At 47.8% G+C, this 26,812-nt stretch overlaps 1 protein-coding gene across 5 annotated transcripts in view; it reads left to right on the forward strand.

The window, feature by feature from the left end:
* The window catches only part of TACC1 (transforming acidic coiled-coil containing protein 1), a 622,141-nt gene that overhangs the window by 519,344 nt on the left and 75,985 nt on the right, over positions 1-26,812 (forward strand). For all 5 annotated transcript variants that reach the window (XM_086943657.1, XM_086943659.1, XM_086943655.1 and 2 more), the window contains exon 6: positions 9,636-9,685. In XM_086943657.1, coding sequence (XP_086799783.1) covers positions 9,636-9,685 — 50 coding nt within the window. The remainder of the gene's footprint in view (positions 1-9,635; positions 9,686-26,812) is intronic.

Consider the following 26,812-nt stretch of genomic DNA (forward strand, 5'->3'; position numbering starts at 1 on the left):
GGCCCACCCGGTGTATAGGAGTGAGGTGCAGCCTTTGAGGGGCGTTCTAGATGCTGCGTCCAGTAACGGTACCAGGCTGGACAGGGTCTCCGTTGTTTGGCGGTGTGAGGCTGCCGGTCGAGTCTCGGGCTAATTTGCGGGGTAGGCAACCGATCGATGGCGCCCTGAGGGAACTTTCACTGCCCCCCTTAAGTTCCACATGTGCCACCTTATTCTTGTGGCCGTCGGATCCACTGCTCGGGACCTCTGATATTGGTGGGGGCCAGACAGATCCCACTGGGTACAGGACGAGTGCCTTGTGTGGACGCCCGTCAGGTCTCAGGGCCCAAGCCAGGCGGGGGTGTCTTGAAGTCTATTCAGTATGTGGGCTCTTCGCCGCTCAATGCGCCCTCGGGCGGCGGGGGGGAGTTGCTGTATGGTCTAGTTAGCAGCGCGGATCCCCCGTCTCCTGCCCCAGCGCTCTGGCCGCCGCCGGCCAAGATGGCGGTTGCCGGCCTGGATGTCGCCGCCCTGTGCGCTGGCCTTCGCCCTCGCCGGGCGTCTGGGATTGTATCCCCCTCACCTCCGATGTGCCCTACGCCAGGAATCCCGGGCTCCTGATGTCCGGTGATGGCGGCTGGGTGCCCCGGTCTGTTTATCGCTGCCGCTCTCCGCGGCCGGCACTTCCGGTGGTTCGTTGCCCGAGACGGGCCACTTCCTCCCAGGCTTGCCGCTCACTGTGGTCCCCGGTCTGGACGCTGCGCACAGGCCCCCACTGGGCACTGTCAGAACCGTACTTTTCCGACCTCGGATTGAGGTCCCGCTGGTCTGGTGTGTTGCCGCTTGGTCCTAGGCTTCTGTGCCTTCCCGCCCGGGAAGTTTTAAAAACAGATTGATGTTCGGATTGATCCGGGAGCCGCCTCAAGCACGGAGCTCTTCCTCTAGGCTGCCGCCATCGCCGGCTGCTAGCCACGCCCCCCCAAATGAGGCTGTATTTAAGAGTAAAATAAACAACCTATAAAAGTCTATATCAGTGTCCCTGCTAGTACCACGACCCACTCAGCTGGTTTAACCCTACCAACTTGTTACATTATATTGATCCGCACAAATAGAGCCTAAAAGGTTTACTCTTTGGGGTGGGGGTGGTGGGGGGGGGGGGGGGGAGCAAATTATCCACAGTTAACATCATGACAAGGAATCCAATGGAAGAGTAAAAAAATATTTGCACCACATTCTAAACATTATCTTTATTCACCTACATCTTCAAATACAAAGCTATAATTGCATGCCCTCTTAAACATTAGCAACGTATCAGATCATTCAATAAAATTAAGACCTACATCATGAAAAGCAGCACTAAGAAAAGCATGACAAATGAATGACTAACATTTTACCCTAATTGTATAATTCAGTAACATAGTATGAAGTAGGAAGTGACAGTAGATTGACTTGTTAACCAATTTCTGAAAAATAACTTTACCCGTCTGTAAGGAAATCCAGGAGCAACCAGGCTGGATCTGTGGGGTGTAGTGAGTAATGGGGGTACTTAGACTTTTCCAAGGTAGTGAAAATCATGCTTGTACTCTGTATGAGAATGGTTTTGGCATATTGTTGCGTGGGCGTGTTTGCTCGTGTGAATTCCAGCCTCTTCCTGATGGCTGGCAAGCACTGACCAGTCCTGCAGAGGCTTCTTAACTTCTCGCAGGTCTCCGGTTAATTTTAGGGTTCAGCGTGGGTATGTGTTTTGGTGTGCTAGTGGTAATTTTAAGATTCAGGGTGAGTATGGGTTTGGGGGGCAAGGGTGTAATTTTAGGGATCACTGCGGGTATGGGTTTTGGGGTGCCAGGGGTAATTTTAGGGTTCAGGTGGGTATGGGTTTTGGGGTGCCAGGGGTAATTTTAGGGTTCAGGGTGGGTATGGGTTTTGGGGTGTCAGGGGGTAATTTCAGAGTTCAGGGTGGTAATGGGTTTTAGGGTGCCAGGAGTAATTTTGGGGTTCAGTGTGGGTATGGGTTTTGGGTTAATTTTAGGGTTCAGGGTAGGTATAGGCTTTGGGGTGCCAGGGGGGCAATTTTAGGGTTGGTATGAGTTGAAGGGTTGTAGGGTTTTAAGGAAATGTGGGTGGGTGTGTGTGTGTGTGTGTATATATATATATATATATATATATATATATATATATATATATATATATATATATATACACACGTTACTAAAAAAAATAACCCATTTACAGGGATATATAAACCTATATACATATATATATATATGTAGCGTTTATACTGTAACATAGTTATATTTTAAAACAAAACTTTCACCACGCATATGCTTTTGTTGTAAAGGCATATGCGTGGTAAGAGTTTGCATTGTAATGGTATTGTGTTGTAACAGCACTTGAGTTGTTGAGTTATTACAACCGCGTTGCAAAGACATGCATTGTGATGGCATGTTGTCATACATTTGTGCGATGCTGAGCACTTATCCATGCATGTAGCAGGTTACACCTAGTGGGTGTGTGGTTGGAAGAGTGTTGTCTTTATTTAAGCCTCTGTGAAAAGCATCTCCATGTAGTTCATGATGAATACCAAGGTGCAGTTATTGAGCCATGGGAATCCGTGCTTAGTCGTGTGATTTGATGAGGAAGTGTGCAAGATAGGAGACCATTTCTATAATATATTTTATGCTGGCAGCTCTCATTAGCTCTGCAGGTCCCTTTATAATGCTGGTGGTTTATTTCTTGTGTTCTGGATCCTGGCTCCTGCTTATGATGGGGGGAAGCAGTAGATGGTTCAATCTGATCTTATGGATCCGCAAGAGTTAGCAGAACTAATATATGTCATAGTCTGGTAACTTCTTATCTAGTACTACAGACCTGCACATTACGTAATAATCTAAAATTAAATTTAGTTCCGGATTACCTTTCTAAAAATAATAGTTGCACGATTATAGACTCAAATTACTTGCCCAGTTTGTGATTAATTTTTCAACCCAAAATAGCTGCAGACACCTCTCAGTAACTTTAATTTCGGGTGCCAAGAAGTTTCCGCTAGCAGGTGCTCTTCGGTTTCAATGAGTTTCAGATTATTGATGAGGCCCAATACACACACATTTTTTAAGCACGTCCAAAGTATGTTGATTGGCTCTTCGAATGTGAGATTTTCCTGCAGGTAATGCAGTGTATCAAAAATGCATGTCAAGCAGAGCATAATATCCACATTTGGTAAACACCTTTTCAATGAACTCTGTAACCTGCTGGTACATCGGGTAGGTGTGTGTTATACTATCTGCTATCCTTTCATCCATCAATCCAACCATCCATCCTTTCTGATTTCAATTTACTCTGCCAACCTTACACCGATCCTTTTAGCCACCATCTCAGATATCTATTTACTCTACCATCCCTTCACCAACGCATCCATCCTCTCACATTTAGATTTACCAAACTTTCACACTTGTATCCATCCATTCTGATTTCCTTTTACGCTGCCATAATTTTACCCATTTAATTGGGATTTACGTAATTTACACAAAGGCCACTTTTTGTGGTTTTGCGTCGTTTAGTAACTCCAGAGTAATGAGAGGCAGAGTATTGAGCTGCCTCGAGTTACCTTGCGTTGGGAAGTTGTTCCATGGGTGGAGCTAGGGCATTCCCACACATATGTCTATGGATTGTTACACAATCCCACAGTTACTTCAGCCAGTACACCTGGGAATGTTTCCAAATGGTGCGCCTCCCAGGCCCAGGCGTTACCAGGAGAATTATCTTTATTTATCCTTGTTGCTTCCTTTTTCCATGTGAGCTGCATTCAGGTATCCCTTCCTTCACAGAAAATTCTTGCTCATAACGCAGGCACCGTTGCACCATGATGTCTGCATTGGCACTATGCAGCACCAGTTGAGGGAGACAGCAGAAATGTGTCATATTTTTGTAAATATGGCACATTTCTGCTCTCTGCCTTTGATGCAACACAGCACAACATGTTCCCTTGCCAAGTTGTGGTGCATGAAAGCTTAGTAAATCTGGGCTTAAATATTTGTGAGGCCTGTTCTTTCTGTAGGTAAGCGTACATTGAAAGCATAGAGGGCAGAAGTCTTTGCGTCAACCATTAGAAACTGTAATCTTATAATTATGTATCCAGGTGGTTTTGCATAATTGTTTGGGGCTGATTTGCATTGGACATTTTCATATTATAAGAAATTCCAGCCATTTCATTGAAGTTTTAGACATGTGGTAAGTGTGTGGTATCATAATGGTACAGAAAATCAGGCTACTTATAGCTTGCTTCTTTAAAGAGTTTTAGGATAATTTAGAGAGGTACTGGGTGTTTAACTTGTATTTCTTGGCTTTTTAATGTTGGTTTATTGTACAAAATTACAGTATTCTTTCCCCCGTAGTTTTGTAATAATTAAGTAAGTGACCTGAGGGCCTTTTTTATATTTCACTAGAGATCGCTATCCGCATACAGCAGGATGCTGAACACCAGAGGCTTTGGACCACAAAATGTTAAGCGGCGAAAGATAGAGGATTTTTTCACTCGTCGGCCAGCCGCTCAAGACCCTTTGACAGCATGTTCTAATTCAGGTGAAGAACCTGCCCTGCCAGCTTCCGGCTACACTCCTGAAGAACATTCAGCATTTCTTCATTCTGAGCCTCCTGCATATACAACCACTGGTATGCCAGCTACTAGTAGTCCATGTTTGGAAAAGTCAAAGAGTTCATCCATCTTAGATATAGGAGTATATATAGATGTTTCAAGACTCAGCACAGTTTCATCATCAATCCCAGATGATTTACGCTACCAACTTTTGCACTCTTCCTGGACGCCAGAGACATCATACAAGTTTCCAGTTGTTCAAGAGGGAAATCAAGCACGTCGCTTTCAACATGAATGGTTGAAAACCTATTGCCCATGGCTTGCCTACAGTGCTAAACTTGAGGGGGCCTTATGCAAGATGTGTGTACTCTTTGCCCGTAAAGAAGTTGGAAGAGGTTCTCATCAAGCTGTGGGGAAATTAGTGCTTCGGCCCATAACAAAATGGAAACATGCTCAAAGTGATTTTCGTTTCCATGCTTCTTCCTTGTATCACAAAGAGAGTATGACAGCGGCAGCTGACTTCTCATCTGTTTTTGAAGGAAAGTCTGTTGCTGTTACAACTATGATCGAGAGCAACTGGAAGAAAACTATTTTGGAAAACAGAAAACGACTTGTGCCAATAGTGGAATCAGTACTCCATTGTGCAAAACAAGGTATAGCTCTTCGAGGACACAGAGACCGTGGACAACCTATTACTTCAAAGGAACCCGAAGAGAATGATGGCAATTTCCGTGCTGCTCTGCGCCTACGACTTCAAGCTGGTGATGAAGTTCTGGCATGGCATCTGGCAACGTGTCCCTCTAATGCAACTTATACAAGTTGGAAGATTCAGAATGAGATCATCTCTGCTTGCAACATTCTAATGAGAAATAGAGTGGTGGAGCGCGCAAACAATGCAAGATTTTTTGCCATTTTAGCAGATGGAACAACTGACAGTTCCACTATCGAGCAACTTGTTCTAGTAATTCGTTTTATAGAAGGTACATCTGTGTATGAAGAATTCCTTGGCTTCGAAGAGCTTCAGGATGGAACAGGGGTTGAAATTGGAAAGAAAATTCTCACTTCCTTAGAAACATATGGCCTGAATTTAGATCGTATACGTGGGCAAGCATACGATGGTTGTGCTGCAATGAAAAGTTCTGTTAAAGGTGCACAGGCGCTAGTTTTAGAGCGTGTGCCAAAGGCATTTTATGTACATTGTGGAAGTCATTCACTGAATCTTGTGATTGGACATTCATGTGAAATACGTCAAATCCGTAATTGTCTTTCAACACTTAAAGAAGTGTCTAATTTTGTAAGAGGCTCTGCGAAAAGGATGGCTGTCCTAAAGGCGAAATTTGCTACTTTGCCAGATACAAAAATGAAACTGTTAAGTGGTTTATGTGAGACACGGTGGGTTGAAAGGAATGCATCGGTTGTTCGTTTTGTTGATATGTACCCAGCTGTGGTTGACTCTTTGCTTGAGATCTCGGATTGGCAAGATCACAATGCCTCTTCCAAGGCTGAGCAATTTCTCGCAGCTGTTCAGTCCCATAACTTCATTGTTGCATTACACATCCTGGCACGATTTTCTGGGCTACTGCTTCCTGTTTCAGCTGCACTCCAAAATCCTAATACAGATCTGTTGGAGTGCATAGAACAGATTGAAACAGTCAAGCAGGTGATTCAAGAAAGCAGAGACAAAGCTGAAGAAGCATTTAATGAGATTTTCGTTAAAGCCCAAACCACAGCAGGGGAACCTCTGACAATGCCACGCCTTACTGGCAGGCAGACACAACGGGACAATTACAAGACTAGTGATCCTGAAGCTTACTTTAGGATTTCAATATTTTTACCTTTTATAGACAATTTATTGTATGAATTGTCAGAAAGATTCAGCCAGCATGTGAAAAAGGCCTGTACAATGCAGTATCTGGTACCAAGATTTGTCACCCAAGAGTCTTTTAAAAATTTGAAGGATGCTCTTGACATATATGAGGACGATTTACCTGGTACACGCGAGGATCTTAAAAATGAATATGACATGTGGGTAATGACATGGCTGAAGGTACCTATTGAGGAAAGGCCATGGAATATAATGGATACCTTAACTCATGCTCACATTGACTTCTATCCCAACATATACTGCCTGCTAAAATTATTTGCCACTTTGCCAGTGACAACCGCATCCCCAGAAAGGTGCTTCAGTTGTCTTCGCAGACTGAAAACCTATCTTCGGTCAACAATGGGGCAAGAACGACTCTCTGGACTTGCAATGATAAACATTTCACGTGCACATTGTCCTCCTATAGAAGCAATTGTTAATGAACTGGCGAAAAAGGGTCGTCGCCTTGAAATGGCATTGTGAAAATTGGTTATAATGTGTTCCTAAAGTGCTTTGTAGTAAAATATATTAAATTGGCCTTTTAATTCAGTACATTCTGTTCCTTTTTCATAAGACAATAGCATATAAATGCATCAAATTAACAAAAATGTGTGCTTTAATTGTTGTCCAGTTTCAAATGCAGAATTCACCACATTTTTTTCTCGGCTTGACCTGAGCATTAACCGATCCTGATTATCTGCCATTTTAGCTCCGCCCCATTGATTAACATTAGCCACGCCCCTTCATCTGCCATGTTAGCCCCCCCCGAAATTGGTGCATGGTAGGAATCAGAAAGGCAAGACAAGTATATTCCCACATTCTTTATGCCTCCCTCGTGTCTTCAGTCAGGCCTTTTTTTGTTTCACCTGCATGGCGCTTGTGCTGTGCTTGTGAAATCTCTTGCATTTAATTAAAAAAATCCTAAAAGGGCTTAGAGCTGCCCATTACTTACCTTTACTTACCACTGGCTGCCTCCCACATGGCTCTCATGTCACTTTACTTACCATTGGCTGGCTCCCCTGTGACTCCAACGTCACTTTTGTTTCCTTGCTTCCTATTGGTCCGTGCCTCCGAGCCTAGACCAAGTACTGCTTCTGGTGGCAGCGTCCTTCCCCTGCAGGCTCCTACAGTGCAAGTACTCTTTTAAAAAATATATATACATTTTACTTCTGTCCTTGGTCTTCCTGGGCCCTGCAGCTGTGAGCAGCCATGTCTTGAACCCAGAAACCCAGTCTGCACATGCAACTGTGTGGTTTCCAATGTTTACGAATGTTGCACTTCTGTAACCACGGACGGTACACTCAAACTGCACTTTTGCCATTACATTTACTGCACATGAGATGGAAGAAAAGGGCTTCCTGTACTGCACTTTTCTGTATTTGATACGTTTCTTTACTCTCAGAAGACTGCACTTTCTGTGGCTATATATAGTGACTATGTAGCGCCCCTTTTGTCATTACTGTACATAGCACATGTGAAGTGCATCGGAATGCTTTCATATACTTTCACCACATGTGCGAACTTGTTGCCAGTGCATACTATTTTAAAAAATTCTATTTCCTTTCTTCTCGACAAACTTCGATTGTCTCTTCTTTCACTTGTCTCCTTTTTCTCTGCCCTCTTTTGCTCTTCTCTCTCTTCTTCTTCACACACGGTTCCCTCTCCTACATTGCTCACTTTCTAAGCTTCTCTCTTATCCTAGTGCCAGCGCTCTCTTATATTTCAATGCTCCCACTTTCTCTCCCCTCTGTCACATTCTGCTTCTTTCTCTCACCCATCCTCTTCTCTAAGTTCTCTCTTCCCTGTCGTCCTGTTTCTCTCTGTTTCTTTCTTGTGCCCTTCATTCATCAGTACCATACCCTCATTTCTGATCTCTCTGTAAGATAGTCCGTCATTCGCTCATTCACCTTTTGATGTTTTCCACCATCACCACATTCCTCCCTTCCCTCCCTCTTTGCTCTTTATACTTAGGTGCCCGTGCAGGAGTGAGGCTGCTGCTGCATGTGCCTCCTGATGCCATGTACTTGCCAGTCACACTTCTGGCCACAGCCTGCATGGCAGGAGGGGAGGGGCGGCGTCTATCCTCACAGGTGCTAGGTGGAGTTGTTTGTTTTCTGTGATACTCCGCTGCTGCATGTTCCCTAGTAGGCTCTTGTTTACTCCTGCCCTTGGTACCTCTTGTGCGCAGCTCCACTGAGCACGTGATCCAAACAGGGAGTGTGCAGCAGGTAGGAAATACCAGTGTGAGGTCCATTTCACATGCTCCCTGCAGCGCTGCACTAACCTTCTAAAAAAAAAACACCAGAAAGTAAAAAAAATACTATGATACCAGCATTGACTGTGTCCGATCTCTTTAAAAAAACAAAAAACTTTACGCCTTGTTGCACAGCAGCTCAACTCAATTTTGCATAATCGAATCCTAGTGGCTTTGCCAATGCTTGTCCTCACTTGTCACTGATGTAGCTCCAACTTGGTTGAGCATCGTCCTTGGGGTGACAAGTCAAATACAGGTCACTTGTCTCCAGACCTAAACTTGTCACCTACAGGTCATTGTTTTCAGGTGCATTAGTTAAATTATCCTAATGAAAAACGTGACTGCAGCAAGAAGAATGACAAATAATATGAACGTTCTCAACTAGAATCAGCGTCTGTAATGGTTGGAGGGAGGTGGGCATCCAGATGGACCCAAAAAAAAATATCTCTGAGATTACAGGGGAACAGCCAGTGCAATATTCTCCTGGACATTCCTGAAAAAACAGGGAAGACAAAGTAGGATTAGGCAAACCGAGCGAGTTGAGACGGATCTATAAATACTGGCCTCATAATGTGCATGTTTTGTGATCAGTGCGTTGCATACAAGAAGCAGTGGTGCCAGCTACCTCTTAAATGCAAGACTCACTTTTATATTAAAGCACAATACAACATGCATGTGTCTACTTGGGACATGCGAAGAGATCGGGCCTGGTCTACATCTATGTAGGAGTGTTTGTGTGGTTAATAGACTTAATATCAAGGTATCACGTCATTGAGTTAGGTGTTTCCCTAGAATCTGACGACTACAAGTAGATGTAAAATAGATTTGATTGGTGGCAGTCTGTTAACTTGGCAGCTAAAATGTCCATTTACACAACCGAGCTCAATAGCTAGCTCCGCTTAAAAAAAAAGCTGCTCCCTAATGTATATTTATTTCCCTTTTTACAGATTTAAAAAAAGGGTCATCCGAAGAAATAATGGAAGACTCGCTGGCACCAGTAAGTTCACATTACTTTATACTGCTATTGTGGTTGTGACCTTCAAACAGATGTGGCATTTCAGAATGCATTGATCTCTAAGGTTGGGTCACCAGTGTAGCTTTTAATTGCAGTCATATAGTACTGATGGAGTTTGAGACGTAAGTGGAGTTTTCTGGGTACGAAAAAGTGTAGAATGGGGTCCAGAAGGCCAAGCTGCCGACACGTTACAGAATGAGTGTGCCTCTGCAGATATGTTTATTCTATGATGAACAGATGCAATGCCAGATGCCACGTGTGTTTCTCTGTCTCTGAAATGGTGTAGGTGCGAGGTGTCTGTTCAGATCATAAATTAATACCTGAGCGGAAACTGCACTACACGGATTTGACTGTAGTTGTCAGCCAAATCCTTGGGGAAAGAAATCCTATTTAAAAGCTGTTGGTGAGGCCCATTGACTGCTTTGGTTGAATCCCAGCCTCATGTAATAACAAGCATTTACAGTGCAAAGGCCTCGGCATTCTTAAAGTTAGAGCTGTTGGCATTGCTCATGACATTATTTTTATTTGTTTTTTTTTTAAAAAACATAAATAAATGGCATTGTCATTTACAATGCCAATAGCAGGGCAGGAGAGCAAGCACAACGAACGAGGGGGCAGGACAGCAAGCAGAAGCAACGAGGGGGCAAGACAGCAAGCACAAGCAACGAGGGGGCAGGACAGCAAACACAAGCAACGAGGGAGCAAGACAGCAAGCACAAGCAACAAGGGGGCAAGACAGCAAGAACAAGCAACGAGGGGGCAGGACAGCAAGCACGAGGTGGCAGGACAGCAAGCACAAGCAACAAGGGCGGGGCAGGAGAGCAAGCACAACCAACGGGGGGACAGGAGAGCAAGCACAAGCAACGAGGGGGCAGGAGAGCAAGCACAAGCAACGAGGGGGAAGGAGAGCAAGCACAAGCAATGAGGGGGCAGGACAGCAAGCACAAGCAACGAGGGGGCAAGACAGCAAGCACAAGGTGGCAGGACAGCAAGCACAAGCAACAAGGAGGGGGCAGGAGAGCAAGCACAACCAACGGGGGGACAGGAGAGCAAGCACAAGCAACAAGGTGGCAGGAGAGCAAGCACAAGCAACGAGGGGGTAGGAGAGCAAGCACAAGCAACGAGGGGGAAGGACAGCAAGCACAAGCAACGAGGGGGCAGGACAGCAAGCACAAGCAACGAGGTGGCAGGACAGCAAGCACAAGTAACGAGAGGGGGCAAGAGAGCAAGCACAAGCAACGAGGGGGCAGGAGAGCAAGCACAAGCAACGAGGGGGAAGGACAGCAAGCACAAGCAACGAAGGGGCAGGACAGCAAGCACAAGCAACGAGGTGGCAGGACAGCAAGCACGAGGTGGCAGGACAGCAAGCACAAGCAACGAGGGGGGGCAGGAGAGCAAGCACAAGCAACGAGGGGGGGAAGGAGAGCAAGCACAACCAGCGAGGGGGGCAGGAGAGCAAGCACAAGCAACGAGGGGGCAGGGGAGCAAGCACAAGCAACGAGGGGGGGGGAGGAGAGCAAGCACAACCAGCGAGGGGGGCAGGAGCGCAAGCACAAGCAACGAGGGGGCAGGGGAGCAAGCACAAGCAACGAGGGGGCAGGGGAGCAAGCACATGCAACGAGGGAGCAGGGGAGCAAGCACAAGCAACAAGGGGGCAGGGGAGCAAGCACAAGCAACAAGGGGGCAGGGGAGCAAGCACATGCAACGAGGGGGCAGGACAGCAAGCACAAGCAATGAGGGGGGCAGGGGAGCAAGCACATGCAACGAGGGGGCAGGACAGCAAGCACAAGCAATGAGGGGGGCAGGACAGCAAGCACAAGCATCGAGGAGGGGCAGAACAGCAAGCACGAGCAACGAGGGGTGGCAGGACAGCTAGCACGAGCAACGAGGGGGGGCAGGACAGCAAGCACAACCAACGAGGGGGGGTAGGACAGCAAGCACAAGCAACGAGGAGGGGCAGGACAGCAAGCACAAGCAACGAGGGGGCAAGACAGCAAGCACAAGCAACGAGGGGGGCTGGACAGCAAGCACGAGCAACGAGGGGGGCAGGACAGCAAGCACAAGCAACGAGGAGGGCAGGACAGCAAGCACAAGCAACGAGGGGGGCAGGAGAGCAAGCACGAGCAACGAGGGGGCAAGACAGCAAGCACAAGCAACAAGGAGGGGCAGGACAGCAAGCACGAGCAACGAGGGGGCAGGACAGCAAACACGAGCAACGACGGAGGGGCAGGACAGCAAGCACGAGCAACGAGGGGGGGCAGGACAGCAAGCACGAGCAACGAGGGGGGGTGTGGAAAAAGGTAGGGCTGATGACCTTTTTCAGAGTTGCCCGGCGTTAACCGCCTCTATACCCACTCAAGTTACCAAACAAAGAGGCAGGCGCTGGAGACTGGAAGGCAGGAAACAGAAGTTTTATTCCGACGGAGCAGAACACATCAAATCAGACAACAGGGTATCTTCTCGAGGTGCTCTAACCGCATCTCCGAGGCCTGGCCTCTTATACACGAGTTTATTGTTTTATTACGTTAAACACATCTCTGTCATTACTTTGATGTAAGAAAAGACATCCTCGGAATCCCCGCTTCAGGCCCGTTCCCACACACATTTACAGTTGAAGTCCCCACCCCGGTCACAACAGGTGATGATTATCGCGCAGCTGGACATTCCGCCGATTCACGGAATGTGTGAGGTTGATCGGATCTCATGGGGTGGGGGCTTTGATCAACTCTTGGATCCTTTGATGGGGGAAGCTTCCTACTGTACAGGAGGGGGGGCAATAACAGTATCCGCAGGGCCAGGTGGCGGCCTGGGAACGAGGAAGACAAAAGGGTACAGAGGAAAGGGGGTTTTATCAAAGGATCCGGGACCATGAAAGGAATGGTGGGAGGTGTCGCGCTGGGAACAGGATGGGGTTCCGAGGCAGAGCTGCATGGAAGAGGGGTTTATGACCCAAGGCATGTGAGAGCGGGGGCTGTCAGCATGCGGGGGATGCTTTGCGAGGTCAGGGGAGAGAGAGAGACGCGCTGGCTATCAGCGATGGGCAGAGAGGCCATGGTACTCAAAATGGCTGCCGCTTACGCGCATGAATGGGCTCGAAAAAGGGGGGCAAGATGGCGCCGATAATGTTGATGCTGCAGCCTAACTTTAACAGGGGCAGGACAGCAAGCACAAGCAACGAGGCAAGCACAAGCAACGAGGGGGGCAGGACAGCAAGCACAAGCAACGAGGGGGGGAAAGGGGGGGCAGGACAGCAAGCACAAGCAACGATGGGGGCAGGACAGCAAGCACGAGCAACGAGGGGGGGCAGGACAGCAAGCACGAGAAACGAGGGGGGGCAGGACTGCAAGCACAAGCAACGAGGGGGGCAGGACAGCAAGCACGAGCAACGAGGGGGCAGGACAGCAAGCACTCACCGGAGGACTTGGCAGCTTCCTGACTTCTTGCGGCGGCGGTCGGGCAGAAATGGCGCCCGAAAAGCGCCGACATTTTCGCATTCGGGGGGGGGGGGGGGGCGGTTTTTGCTGTTGAGTGACGGATGACGTCATGGTGAGAAAACTGCAAAAAACCCGCCCCCGAATCCGAAAAAGACGGGGCTTGAATGGAGTGACTCCCCTCTCTTCTAAAGACATAAATTCTCGGCTGCGCGACACTGCTGCGCGGTGTACGCTAGGCTGAGACCTAAAAAAATGCTTAAATAAAAGTACATACATGTGCACAGATGGACTGTGGGTCATCACTCTTCACTCAAATATCTAAAAGCAAAAATATTTCTTGGTCTCAAAAAGCACACAGTGACGTAGTATTTTATAGTGCTGAAGGGAACTACTTTGTAAACTGATGTGCTACTTGTGAAAGAGCAGGATGCCACCACTCACAGTGAAGTTAGTCAAAGGCCCATGGAGTGTACTGTAGTGGTTGGGAGAAAAATGTAAATAATGTAATAATAGGCCAATATATATATATCATTTTTGTAAATACAAAAAGCCTTGGCAAATGCCAGACCTAAAGTTGCAGATGCCTGGAGCTCCATCTGCTCAGCTCTGCTTCTAGCCCCGGCCTGACCCAAGCTTGCCTGCTTCTATTTTAGCATCTGGAAAAAGTGACACCACTAGATTTAAGGGTTTCATTTGTGGTCTGTAAGGTATCGGACTAAGATGAGTCCCCTAAGAGTGTCGGTGTTGTGAAAAGCACAGATAAGTAAGACAGGTATTAGATAGTCAGTCTGAAACATACATTTAACTGTGGCCACACCTTTGCAGGTTATTACGGTCACTGTTTCCAGTCCATGAGCTTTAAATGACAGCCTAGAGCAATGTGGGTGTTGTAGTCTTGTTTTCCTTCTATTGACCTAATTAGACCAGCTCACCTGACATCAACGTATTGTGGGTGAATAGTTGAGCCAGTGCAGTTGTAAAGCACATGTGACACAAACTGGCCTTTTTGTTATTAACATACATGATTATAGTGCTGCACTTTGTGTTTTACTTGCTGGGTTAATTTTGTAAAGGTCTGCCTTACAGAAGGATAAATTAGAAAAAAGCAAGATTTCTCCGACTACAGCAGTGTTTCTGTTTTTTACCTCCAGTATGTTTTGTATTTAACCCTTTGCCTGCTTATGACGGAACCACGCCGTCATGAGCCACGGGCAGCATGTGCTCCCGACGGCATGGTTCCGTCATGCGGCTGCCGCTCTGCCCACGCTGCATTAATTTCCCGCCTGTACGGGCGAATTAATGAGCGAGCGGGGCCGGGACGGAACCACGCCGTCACGAGCACACACCGCCCGTGACTCATGACAGCGTGGTTCCGTCATGAGCGCCGCCCCCTAGCCCCCTAGCGCCGCAGCGGAATTTGCGCCGCGGCCAAAGGGTTAAGATGTATTCAGATTACAATTATTGACTAATACACATTGTATCTTTTGCCAGACTTCAAGGATGAGAATTCAGTCAACAATCCCCATGGTGTATAATGTGCCAACTTGTAGAGTCAATGCGCCACTTATTGGCTGAATGTGGAACAGCACATCAAAGAAGTTAAGAAGCCTGGACAAAGACAAACGTAGTTGCTTGCATGAGTCCTTTAATTCTGCTGCGCATCATTCCTCATGTCCTTTCACTTCCTTGTTTTACACAGTTTGAACTTACTTTGCAGGAACAGCCTTATGTTTGTGTTTTCAACAGTGCTTAATTTGTAAAATATGAGGTCCAGGTGCTCAAATTTTTTTGTTGAGGCCGCAACTACTTTGCCCCTGCTCCACCCACTTCCTCCACTGGCTCCCACGATTAAATCATATGTATGTAAATCTGCATACAGGAAATGTTACATAAGCCAGGTCCAGAGGTTTACAAGGTGTTGGAGTGACATGTCATCAATATGGGTAGGCAGTATAGTTTAAGACTGCTTGGTCTGGAGAAGCATATCCTCTGAATTGAAAATGGAACACTATAATTGGAGGTTCTCTTTAATAACGAAAATTGATTTCTACCAAAAGTAACCCTTTTTGCCACATTAACCCTCTGTGCTACCTACTGATGAGTCAAAACTTCTACCAGACACAAGTCCCATCACTCTCCACGAAGAACATTATTCACTCAGTTATCTTGACATCTTTATTGTTGCTTGGAAATTGCTGGAGGTAAGGAACTCGAGCCCTGTGTTCCCTGAACCCAGCACCCAGTTTGGTGTACTGGTCATACTACCAGCCATGAAACCAATTAAATACTGGGGTCACAGTGTTACCTCACCGTGGCACTGAGAGGGTGCAACACTGCTGCCAGTAAACCCAAATTCACCTCTACAGCAGGCACTGCGTGTGTAGATAGTGTTGTGTGAGGACTGCGACAAGGACAAGGGCAGAAATAAAATGAAATCATGCCAGCGGCAGCGGATGGTGCTTGAGCAGCATTTTGCTTAAACCAGTAGCATTCACAGGGACTCGCTCCGGAGACTGGCTTGGCTGCTGGCACAACAGGTATTTCGACCTGCATCATTCATAAAAAAAACAGTAAATACAGAGTAAATGCTGCATGGGGTGTGTGCGAGTGCCAGCAAACAAATACAGCTAAGGGGTTTTTGCGTTGTGTCGTGCTCTCACTACGTAGGCGCCATTTTGCTCACTAGAATGTAAAGCATCACTCTGCTACCAGCGGGTGAAGGGTGCACACCGTACCCCACAAAAACAACCACACCACTGCACAAACAACCTGAGCCAGGAGCACGAGGCTTGATGACGTCGAAAATAAACTTTCAACAAAAGCACTGGGGAGAACAGGTGTTATGAAAATTCCGAAATGAAAGTATATGCGAAAAAGATCAAAACGCACGGAAAAACAGCATTTCATGCAGGACAACTATGTCAACGATCACACAGAAAGGGGTTAAGGCCAAATTACAAGGCCCTGCCCTGCTTTCAGCCTCCAGGCCCAGAGCATTACACACGGTGCCGGCGGCATATTTGCTGGGACTCTGTTTACCAAACACAGTGACTGTGACACCACGCGGTGTGGGTACTTACTGGTGGCACTGCCTTCATTAGGCCTGCTGCTGCACACACAGTGTCTGCTTCAGAAATTACAGTATGTCGTACTGAACTGAACTTGCGGAGACTCATGCAGTGCGTGGGTGCAGGCTTTGGAAATTTGAAAAAGAGGTTATGCATGCACACATAACGCTGCTGCCGCCACCCCTACCCCACAGAACCAAATCCTGTTCAATGAGTGGCCCACCCACCAGCAACACTGAGCTGAGTGCAACCACGGATATGGATTTAGCATCGGCTCAGCACAGCAGCACTCTTCACCAGGGACTCGGGAGATTGTGATAGAGTGTGAACTGCACTGAAGTGAGTCTATTATATAATGTGACATATCATGTTCAGTTGAGTCCTTCATGTGAGTTGGCAGTGGCCCTCAGGTGTAGACCCTGCCCTCAAAAATAAGTGCTGGTGGTAAACACCGGAAAGCACTGGCACAAATTAATCACAGTTGTAAAGGAAGGGCTTGCAATGCCTGTTTTCTCTTTTTTATACTACAATTACCAGTGTGGGGATCAATTAGGTTATATCTATTAAATGCAGAGTTAGCCTTGCTGTTTTAAACGTAATCCACCTAATTGAACTTGCATGGAGTGGCCTATTGATTTTCAAGGGCTAGGCATTAGTTTCAGTGATAAATTATTCCTCTTGACATGGACTTTAGTCTGCACAGTGGCTTTTCTTTAAGGCAGTCTGTAATATTTCCATTGAGATGACTGGGGGTGAATGTTTTGCCATTGTGCAACATTCCGTCCATCATCTTATGTGTTTTGCTGTTTACCCTATGTGGGAAGGGTATGCCCAGACGTGGGTCCCTTGCTCTCTAAACCACTGGAGTCAAGTTAGCCTGTCCGATGACGGCTGATTAGCTGGAAAACGGTCCCAGGATGGTTGTTTCTGGTCCAGGGAAGACATGGCTTGGCAGTTCGGGCTGGACTGTTCCCATGAATCACAGGGTCAGATGATTTGCATATTGCCATGTCTGAACTTATGTGGTGGAGTGAGCTAAAGCATGATGATGGATTAGGCCCAGATCAGTTGACTGGGGGTGAGTGTTTGATTTGCTCCAACGCTGTGTCCATCACCCCCTTTGGTATTGCTGTCAATATGGCAGCAGCATCGTGATTTGTCTGAGAGCCATGGTTCAGGGCGCAGACAGACAGTAGGAGTCTGTGCATTTTCTCCACCCAGGCTGTGCATCACAGCTTGGCGGAGGACATGCTAAGTGTGCATGACTGTTTGGCTGGTCCAACCTTCAGGCGCACTTAGAAAGTGCTCACCACTCCTCTCCCTGCTCTTTGGGCAGTACCTTCCCGCACCTTCAGAGGCTTCTGAAAATTAAAACAACAAATAACGTGAAGTTATTATCATTTTATTTTTCCTGTGGGGCGACGCTACTCTGCCTGAGCGGAGGAGCAGCTTTTGCTAAAGACCCCTAGCAGATGCCAAATATTGTAAGTATTGTAAGCTTGCTGGTCCGTTACTTGTCGAAACTTCTGAAATGCTTGCTCTCTAGCTACTCTTCTCCTGCTCTATTGCACTCTTTCAATTTCCTGCCAGCCTTCTCTCTAGATCTCAATCTTTTGCCTACATTTCGCACCCATTCTTCTTGTCCATTTATCTTTTAATTGAACTATTTCACTCATATAATATGTTTTGCTTTTCTTATCTCCAGAAATCTTCTTCTACTGTGAATTTACTCTTTGTCTGCAAGTATTGGCAAAGCCAAAAAGTTTGATTTGCATTGTGAGTCCTGACTAAAATATGTTTTAAAGAAAGTATGCTGAAGTGGAAAAAAGATTGCTGTAAACTAGTCGCCCATTTATGGACATGCAATCACTCCAATGCCTAATTTGAGACGGTGGTTTTGGGTGCTCGGCACCAGCACTTAATTGTCAGCACCGCACTTATGACTGTTTGCCACATGGTGGCGCTGTCTAATTTTGAAATGAGCACAACAGTTGTTTTGTAATTCAATTTACAATAAAAATGACTAATACCTGCCGCCCAAGCCTTGTTTATATATTGGGGAGGTGTGGATCAGTCTTCTTTGGCATCCTTTCAGAAGTGTGATGGTTAGTAGTTTCATTGCTACTGTTATTGCCAGCGATGGCAGGGCAATGAGTTGTGCTAGCCGCAGTGTCCTCCAGACAAAGGCACTTATTATTTTACAAATTAAGCATTGAGTCACTCCGTGGGAGTTGGAATGTACACCAGACAACCATAATATGAGGGGAGAGAGAATTGTTCCTTGGGGCAAAGCTAAAGGCCACTTAATGTGTATTTTAAACAATCATGCGTGCAGTATCGGCCTGGAGTCTCAAACACAAGCATCTTGCATAACTTCTAAACCCCCCACCGCACTATGTAGTCTACCTTACTGGTGACGCTTTAACCAGAAGCAATGCACATAAGTGGAAATTGATAGGAGGGTATGCTATTCATTTCTAAACAGAAGGCAATACTTTCTTTAAACCTACTGTTTTAATTCATGTCAAACGAGTGCAGTTGCTGCTAGGGGAATATTTTGAACGGTTATTGATGTTTGGTTGCAGACGTTGTTAGCAAAAAAGTGAAGGCAAGCAATTTTTTGCATTTTTTTTTGTGATGTGAATGCACTTCTTATTTCCTTAAATTCCCGCAAGTGCCTGAGAGCTCTCAGGTTAGGTTAGCAGCTGACAATGAGATTAGCGAAGTCAGCAGTAGCAGATTAGAGGGACAGATTGCACTGTTGTAATCCACTCAAGGACAGTAGACAAACGGCGCTCACTCGTGCGAGGGCTTCGCCAGAGCGAGAATTGCTCTCGGTCTTTTAGTGCAGTGTAAATGTGGTTGGGGTAGAAGCTTGTTGGAGAATTGCTCTCGGTCTCTTATTGCAGTGCAAACTGTGGTTGGGGTGGGAGCTTGTTGGAGAATTGCTCTCGGTCTCTTATTGCAGTGCAAACTGTGGTTGGGGTGGGAGCTTGTTGGAGAATTGCTCTCGGTCTCTTATTGCAATGCAAACTGTGGTTGGGGTGTGAGCTTGTTGGAGAAATGCACTTGGTCTCTTAGTGCAGTGTAAACTGGTTGGAGTGGAAGTTTGTTGGAGAATTGCTCTCGGTCTCTTAGTGCAGTGTAAACTGTGGTTGGGGTAGAAGCTTGTTGGAGAATTGCACTCGACCACATAGTGCGCAGTAAACTGTGGTTGGGGTGTAGCTTGTTGATAGCAGTCGTTTTCTTGTGTGTGCTGAATTACAGTGAAGAGTAAGATAAAGCAAGCATTGGCAAAGGCAGTAAGTCTTGGCAATGTGAGAGCTACTGTCTTTGTCAATGTCAATTTCTTTAGCCCTTGCAGGAATTTTAAACCATGACCAGCAGGCTGTATAGACCTTAACTCAATAGGCATCTCCCTCAAAGGGTAGTTTCCAAACTGACCAAGAGACCTGGGGCAAAGTGAGCTGCATGTTGTGCAAAGCCTTGCATGGGATGTCCTCTTTTCTAGCTCCCTATGTGTCAAGCAATGATGGGGGGGCGGGGATGCGGGGGAGACAGCAAAAGTAATGACAATGGGACGGGAGGGTAGTAATAAATCACTATGGGGTGAGAAGAGGAATTGGTAGAGCCATCTTGATTCACAATGAAACTGGTCCTTGAAGTCCTCTTAAAATATGCAGATTGTGTAAGCATGTGCTATGGGGCATACATGTCAAGGAAGCAATGCAGACAAGGAAAGCACAAAGAAAACAAGCAACACAACATGGGGGCTGCTCAAGCACAAAACATGGGAGGGGGTAGAGCGCAGGTTTGTAGAAGCTAAAAGAAAATAGCACTATGATGCGACCAGTGGAGTCACGTCATAGCGTCTCGGCTGGCGTGGGCTGCGCACATGTGACGTCTTGCTGGCGAGATTTAATGATTTAGAGGGCTTTCAGTAAAAGGCTTTAAGCCCCACCCCTCTTTCCCATTGGCCGGCGTAACCATTTATGCTAAACGGTGGCCAGCCTTTGGGAAAGAGTTTTTCATGACATGGACTTTTCTCTTTTACAGACGGCCCACTTGGACGGGCTTGTCTGCCTTCCTTCTGCCTTGAAAGGTTTCTTATCTTTATGGGGCCATGTGTTTGAAACACATGGCCCCATAAAGACAAGCTCCGGTGCGTCACCAAACTTCTCTTGTTTTCCTTTTCTCCTGCCCTCTGACTCGCCTCTCCCTGCTTTCACCCTCCCAATCCTCGTTAAATGTTCTTACCGTTTTGTTACTTCCTCAGCTTCAGTTTCCTAAATTTACAGCCGCCCTTCCCACCCTCTTTAGCTTCCACCTTCCTTATTTCTTGGCTTCTCTTTTCCTTCCTTGTGATTCACTTTGGCATTCCTTTCTTGATTATTCCGTCCCCTTTCTTCCTTCTCTTAGTTCCCTCGACGTTTTCGTCTTGTGGTTAGTCCTTCTTTTCTGTCTTCATTCCTATATTCACTCAGCCTTATTTGTTGTTTTGAATTGCAATACACTCTGCCTCTCCTCAGACATGCCCATATCTCCCTCGCTTCTCTCCCTCCCTCTTTGCCATTCATCATCTCCTTACCCCCCCCTTAATTTAGTTTAGTCCATCACCCTTCTCTGTTTCTTTTACCCTGCTCCTTTTCCCTTCTTTTAGTGGGCTGCATAATTTCACTTTCCTTTCTCACCAGTCTTTCTTCTTCTCTATCGCCCCTGCGCCCTCAGTCTGCTTCCCACCCTTGTCCCTCCTACCTCAGTCCTCTTGTCCACCTTTGCTCTCTATCATGTGTTCCTTCCCTCACTTCCAGTCTTATCCCTATACTCCCCTGATGAAGTCGTCTCTATTTCCGGCTTCATCCCTCCCCGGATTTCTGCCCGATCTGTTTCCCCCCGTTGCTCTGTTACCCCCTCCCCCTGTTTATCTCTTCTCCTCCACTCCTGTTGTCTCTCCCTCCCCCACCCCTCACCCCCACACCTCCCCTTACCCTTCTCCCGCCCCTCTCCCGTCCAGTTTTGCAACCGCAGCAGGATTACTCTAACAAAGAGAGCGGAAGAAAGGCCGGTCGTTTCTGAGCCTGGCTAGGGAACAGGTTCGCCTGGGTTTGGGCAGTTCCCCTTGGCTGCTTCCCCTCACACTACTGCCAGGATCTCGTTGGGTTTCCTACAAGAGCTGCCCCGCTATGTAGGTGCAGGGCTGTGGGCACACTGCGCAGGTCTGTGGGGACGCAGGGTCCTCTGCGCCAGTCTGGTCTGTGTGCCACCGTCAAGATCTGGGTGAGTGCCGCGCCCCCTGCTCAGGTTTGAGTGGGCGCCTGGCCCACGTCTAGGTCCCCCTAGCCCTGCGTAGGAGTAGAGCTGAATATCCGCTCTCATGTCTCCAGGGATGCAATACCACCCCCCTGGGTCTACATAGGGACAGTGCTGAGTGTCCACTGCACACAGGTCACTAGGTGTAAGACCGTTCCCCCTAGGTCTGAGTATGGGCAGAGCTCAGTGTCCGCTGCACAGGTCTCCAGGGATGTAAGACCGCACTAGAGTGTCTGGCCAGGGAGTCCTTCCCTCGAGGCCTGACATTGCGCAGGGCTTGCTACCTAGGTTTGGGTGGGCTGAGCTCGCGTGCTGTCGTGGGGCAGTGGTTGTTCCCCTGCCCAGGTCCCTGTGGCTGAAATGCATCATGGCCACTGCCCAGGTGGGATGGGCACAGCACCCACTCTCTGTGGATAAGACGCCCACACAATGTGACGAGGGCTGACTTGTGATACAGCTGGACATCTCCGATTTCTGACTGTATTAAACCCTTTGAACAGTTTGCACTGTTGCTGAAGTTTGAGTGGTCAGTTACTCCCCCGGCCTAATCTGGGTGGTCATTGCGCCACTTCCATTGGTGTCAAACACCCGTAGCATGTGACATGTTTTCACCAGTCCTGGCTTCTTAGCGTGCGGCGGATTTCATGGTGACACGTGTATGCCATTCCGAGAGTGGACTACATGTCCCAGAATTTACGGAGCTGATGCCAAAAAGCCAGGCCTGCTTTTGAAGGGTGTTTGTAGGGCACAAGGCCACTTGGCAGCCGTGCAGATTTCCTAGGGCAACTCAGAGCAATTCTAGTGGTTATAAACCACAGAGCAGTGCCAGCCTTTGATTCATTCAAACATTCCATGCAGTGCTATATTACCCTAGACCCCCCCACTCTCACATGCACAGTTTCGAATGCTGTCACACCTGAGGCGAGGTGCTAGGTGATGCAGGCACGTCTGCCAGAGGCCTCCATCCCGGAGTTGGGTAGCATCTCCGGGGTAGGTGCAGTTGGCATTAGGGGGGGCGAACAAGATGAAGTGCTAGATGAACCGTTGGGAAAATGGTTAGGAGAAAGGAAATGGAAAGATTATTAGAGAAAGGCAAAGGAAGACCAGAAGGACAACAAGCATTGAAAATGCAATAGGTCTCGCCTTTAATTAAGTTAAAACAATTGGCTTTGCTAATGGTATTGTATAGCAAAGCAAATGGCTTTAACTTAATGAAAGGCGAGACCTATTGCATTTTAATGCTTGTTTTGTTATTGTGAGTGGATGGTCAACACAACAACAGGAGTGAGGCAACATGAAAAACGGGTGGCAGGTAAGAAGCAAACACAACAGCAGGAAAAATTACATAAACCCTGATAATTTGTCCTGAAATAAACGTATTGTGCAAGCTTGTGCTAAGGAACATACATGTGGAGGAAGCAACCTTAACAAGGAAAGCACAAAGAAAACCAGTAACACAACATGGGGCCTGAGCAAGCAACAAAGCAAAGAAGCTTGTAGAGAGCAGGTATGTCGAAGGTATAAAACACAAGTGCTATGAGACGATCAGCGGAGTCACGTCTGTGTGTTTTTTTTTTAATGGTTGGTGGCAGGCCAACACAGCAACAGGAGTGACGCAGCACGGAAAACGAGTGGGAGGTAGGAAGCAAACACACCAACGGGAGGGGAGGAGGGAGAAGAAGGAAAGGGCAGTAATACAGGACAACACCAGCTACAAAAGAAGCACTCAGTAGTGTGCGTCAGCAAAAAGAAGAAAATAGCTCCCAAAAGTGCAAGCAGTTTAAGGACACAAGTACTTATGCCATGCTCTAGGGAAGGGCACACACAAGAAAAGGACATGGAGACCGCAGCACTGACCAATGGGATGCAAGCATTTGAGAGGCAGGATGATGCCCACAACTGATAAGTAATGGGTGGCTTCCAAGCCCACTGAATGAAAATTAAAGTATCTTGAAGAGACCGCACATGCACTGTCAAGCTGAAACCTAAAAAAAACAGAGAAAATTGATGAAACACAACAGATGCGCTATACAGAGAAGAAAAGAAAGAAAAGCAATAGTAGGCATTGTCATGTCGTCGCGCCTGACCCTGTATCAAGACAGGACAGGCGACCAGGAAAGGGTAGGACCGGAAACAGGAACCGGAACCAGTTTTAGTCTGTAAGCCAGTAAGGTGCTGGCAGGGAATAAAGTAAGACATGCACCAAGCAGCTCCGACTCCTGAGTCTTATTGATGTGGGCAAAACGCGACATTGGCGACGAGGGTGGGATCATTGTGTTCCCACAAATACAGTCGCACAGCCCAGCCGCATGTATCCGGCCCGACCAGCGAGTCCGCAGTCATCCTCCCGGTAGCGCAAGAAGAGCGCGAAATAGAAACCGGCGCCGGAACTGCTGGAGCCAGCCTGCCAGAGAATCCTGTGCCTCCTGATCAAATATTGGAGCGCAAGTAAGAAGCGCATGCCTCGCCGTGCAGACGGCAGCGAGGAATCCCGAGACGCGGCAGCGCCACTGTGGACGTGGGAGACCCGCCCTCTGAGGAAGCACGAAGAACGCAGCGGAAAGCAGGGGTGAGTCCCGCCGCGGCCGTAGCAAAAGATAGAGTGACTGTGGCAGCCAACATAGAATGCAAGCGAGTGGATAATGAGCAGCCAAGGCCCCGAGATGCAGCGTCCCACACGACTGCCATTTTAAGGTCAGGCGCTGGCCATTGGTTAACCCACGAAGCAAAGATGGCGGCCATCTTAAAGTCAGGCAGTTCCTAAAAAAAAAACCACGAACTGTAGCAAAAAAGGCGGGAAAGCCCCCATTCAGCCAAAATACATTGCCTGTAACAGGAAAAGGGCAGAAGAACCCTCACCTCACCAAAATTAAGTCCCTGCAACGACTAAAGAGCGGGAGACCTCTCATTCAGCCAAACCAAGTCACAGCTCCAAATGTCTGACACTGAACCCAACAGCACGTCCGGGGGAAACGTCACAGCAGGCCCAGCGCCTCAAGCCACTGCAGTCATGTTACCTCACGCGCCCATGGGGGCACCCTTCATGCGACAACCACAGCCGCTGACATTGACACCAGGCAACAGCAAGGTGCCTGCCTGGAAGAACTGGAGCGAGGACTTCGAAGATTACATGGTTGGGTCTCTGGCCAAGAAATAGCACAAATCATCAAAGAACTGCCAAACGCGGCGACCGCAACCTATGAAGAGGTAAAAGGAGCCCTTGACAGACGGTTTCTCCACAAGCGCAACGTGGACTACGAACGATACACATTCAATCCAGCCACCCAAGAAAAGGACGAATGCATGAGTGATTTCATCATGCGCATCAAAAGAATGGCACGTCATTGCGAGTTCGACAACTTCAAGACGGAGGACGCCCTACGACTCAGCATCATTGATGGATGCCAATCTGAATCACTGCGTCGGAGACTTCTAAAGAAACAATACACCTTGGAAGAAATCGAGGAACTGACAAGAATCAACGACCAGGCAGAAAACTACGCTAAACGAATGGAAACCCACAAGCCTGACAGGAAAGAACACGCTCTCCGGGTACAAGCACACAAAACCACCAGGTCCACAACCAGCTCACACAGATCTAACAAGCCAACATACTCCTCTCAGAAATCATCCTCCCGACGAGACTCGCGACATGACAAGTCGGCAAAGTCAGCACCCGCATGCTATAGGTGTGGACAGGATTACCCACACTCAGGGCAATGCCCGGCAATTGGTCAGCGGTGCCACCGCTGTGGGAGAGACAATCACTTTGAGGTGGCGTGTCAGGCCAAACAGTCAACACGCAGGTCATCGACCCCACGACGTGGCACACGACACCATGCACGTGCCATCAAAGGGAGAGAACGCTCATCCAGCTCTTCGAGGTCCAGTCATCAATCAACAAGCCCATATCAATCACGAGGCCGGTCCACGAGCACCTACCGCTCCCAACCCCAAACCATGGACTCTTACCGGTCACGCAGGCCCACGTCCAGCGACTCCTCGCCACACACGCCTGTGTCGCAAGACAGCGACGAATACATTTGCATGGTATCAGACCCAGACCGTTTGAAACGATACCCCAAATTAGACATCATGATAGGAGCACATCCGGCGAAATTTGTCCTGGACTCAGGTGCATCACTGAATTACATATGTGCACTAGAATACTACAACATGAAGCAACGACCTAAATTAGAGCCAGCAGCGGTTCGCATATTTACATGGATGTCACGAAAACCCCTTCCGTGCCTGGGTCGTTTCCACACAACTCTGACATTCAAAGACAGGAAAATACAAGCCTACATTCATGTTGTGGAAGGACCGGATGTGGCCGACTGCTTACTAAGCCTACCGACAGCAGAAAGACTGAGACTAGTGGAGCTCCTCTATATAACCGAAGATGCCCCTGACATCGTGGCAAAATTCCCGAACCTCTTCAAGGGCCTTGGGAAGCTGAATCACTTCAAAGTGAAGCTGCACATAGACGAACGCGTGACACCCATTGCTCAACACCACAGCGTACGTCGGGACCCACCCCATGGGTGTCCCCAGTTGTGGTGGTCCCCAAAAAGGGGCAAGACAACAAAGTCAGACTGTGTGTAGACATGCGCGCTCCCAACACCGCCATCGAGCGGGAGCGCCATCCTGGGCCCCACATAAGTGACATGATCACAAGACTCAATGGCGGCACTGTATTTTCCAAACTCGACCTCAATAAAGGATATCACCAGTTGGAGCTTCATGACAAATCAAGGTATATCACGACATTTACCACGCATCAGGGCCTCTTCTGTTACAATCGTCTGAACTTTGGTATTTCTTCGGCCGCCGAGATTTTCCAGGAGGCTATCCGGCGAGTCATACAAGGCATTCCAAACGCGTTCAACTATAGTGACGACTTGCTAGTCTTCGGGAAAGATCAAACCGAACACGACACGGCCCTGGACAGGGTATGTCACGCCTTGTTGAATGCCAACCTGACGCTCAATGCCACCAAGTGTGAATTCCACAAAGACACCCTGAAGTTCTATGGACACATTTTCTCCAGGGAAGGGATGAAGCCTGACCCAGAAAAAGTAGCCGCACTTGCTGACACCCCAAGATGTCAGTGACCTTCGCTCATTTCTCGGAATGGCAGGCTACTGCGCGCGCTACATCCGCGATTACGCCACAATCAGCTACCCCCTACGAGAACTCACACGCCAGGGTCAGCCTTTCGACTGGTCCGATGCATGCGAACAGGCATTCACTATCATTAAACAAGCTGTCAGCTCAGCCATCAATCTCGCCTACTT

The sequence above is a fragment of the Lissotriton vulgaris genome, chromosome 11 (assembly GCF_964263255.1).
Source record: "Lissotriton vulgaris chromosome 11, aLisVul1.2, whole genome shotgun sequence".
Classification (NCBI taxonomy): domain Eukaryota; kingdom Metazoa; phylum Chordata; class Amphibia; order Caudata; family Salamandridae; genus Lissotriton; species Lissotriton vulgaris.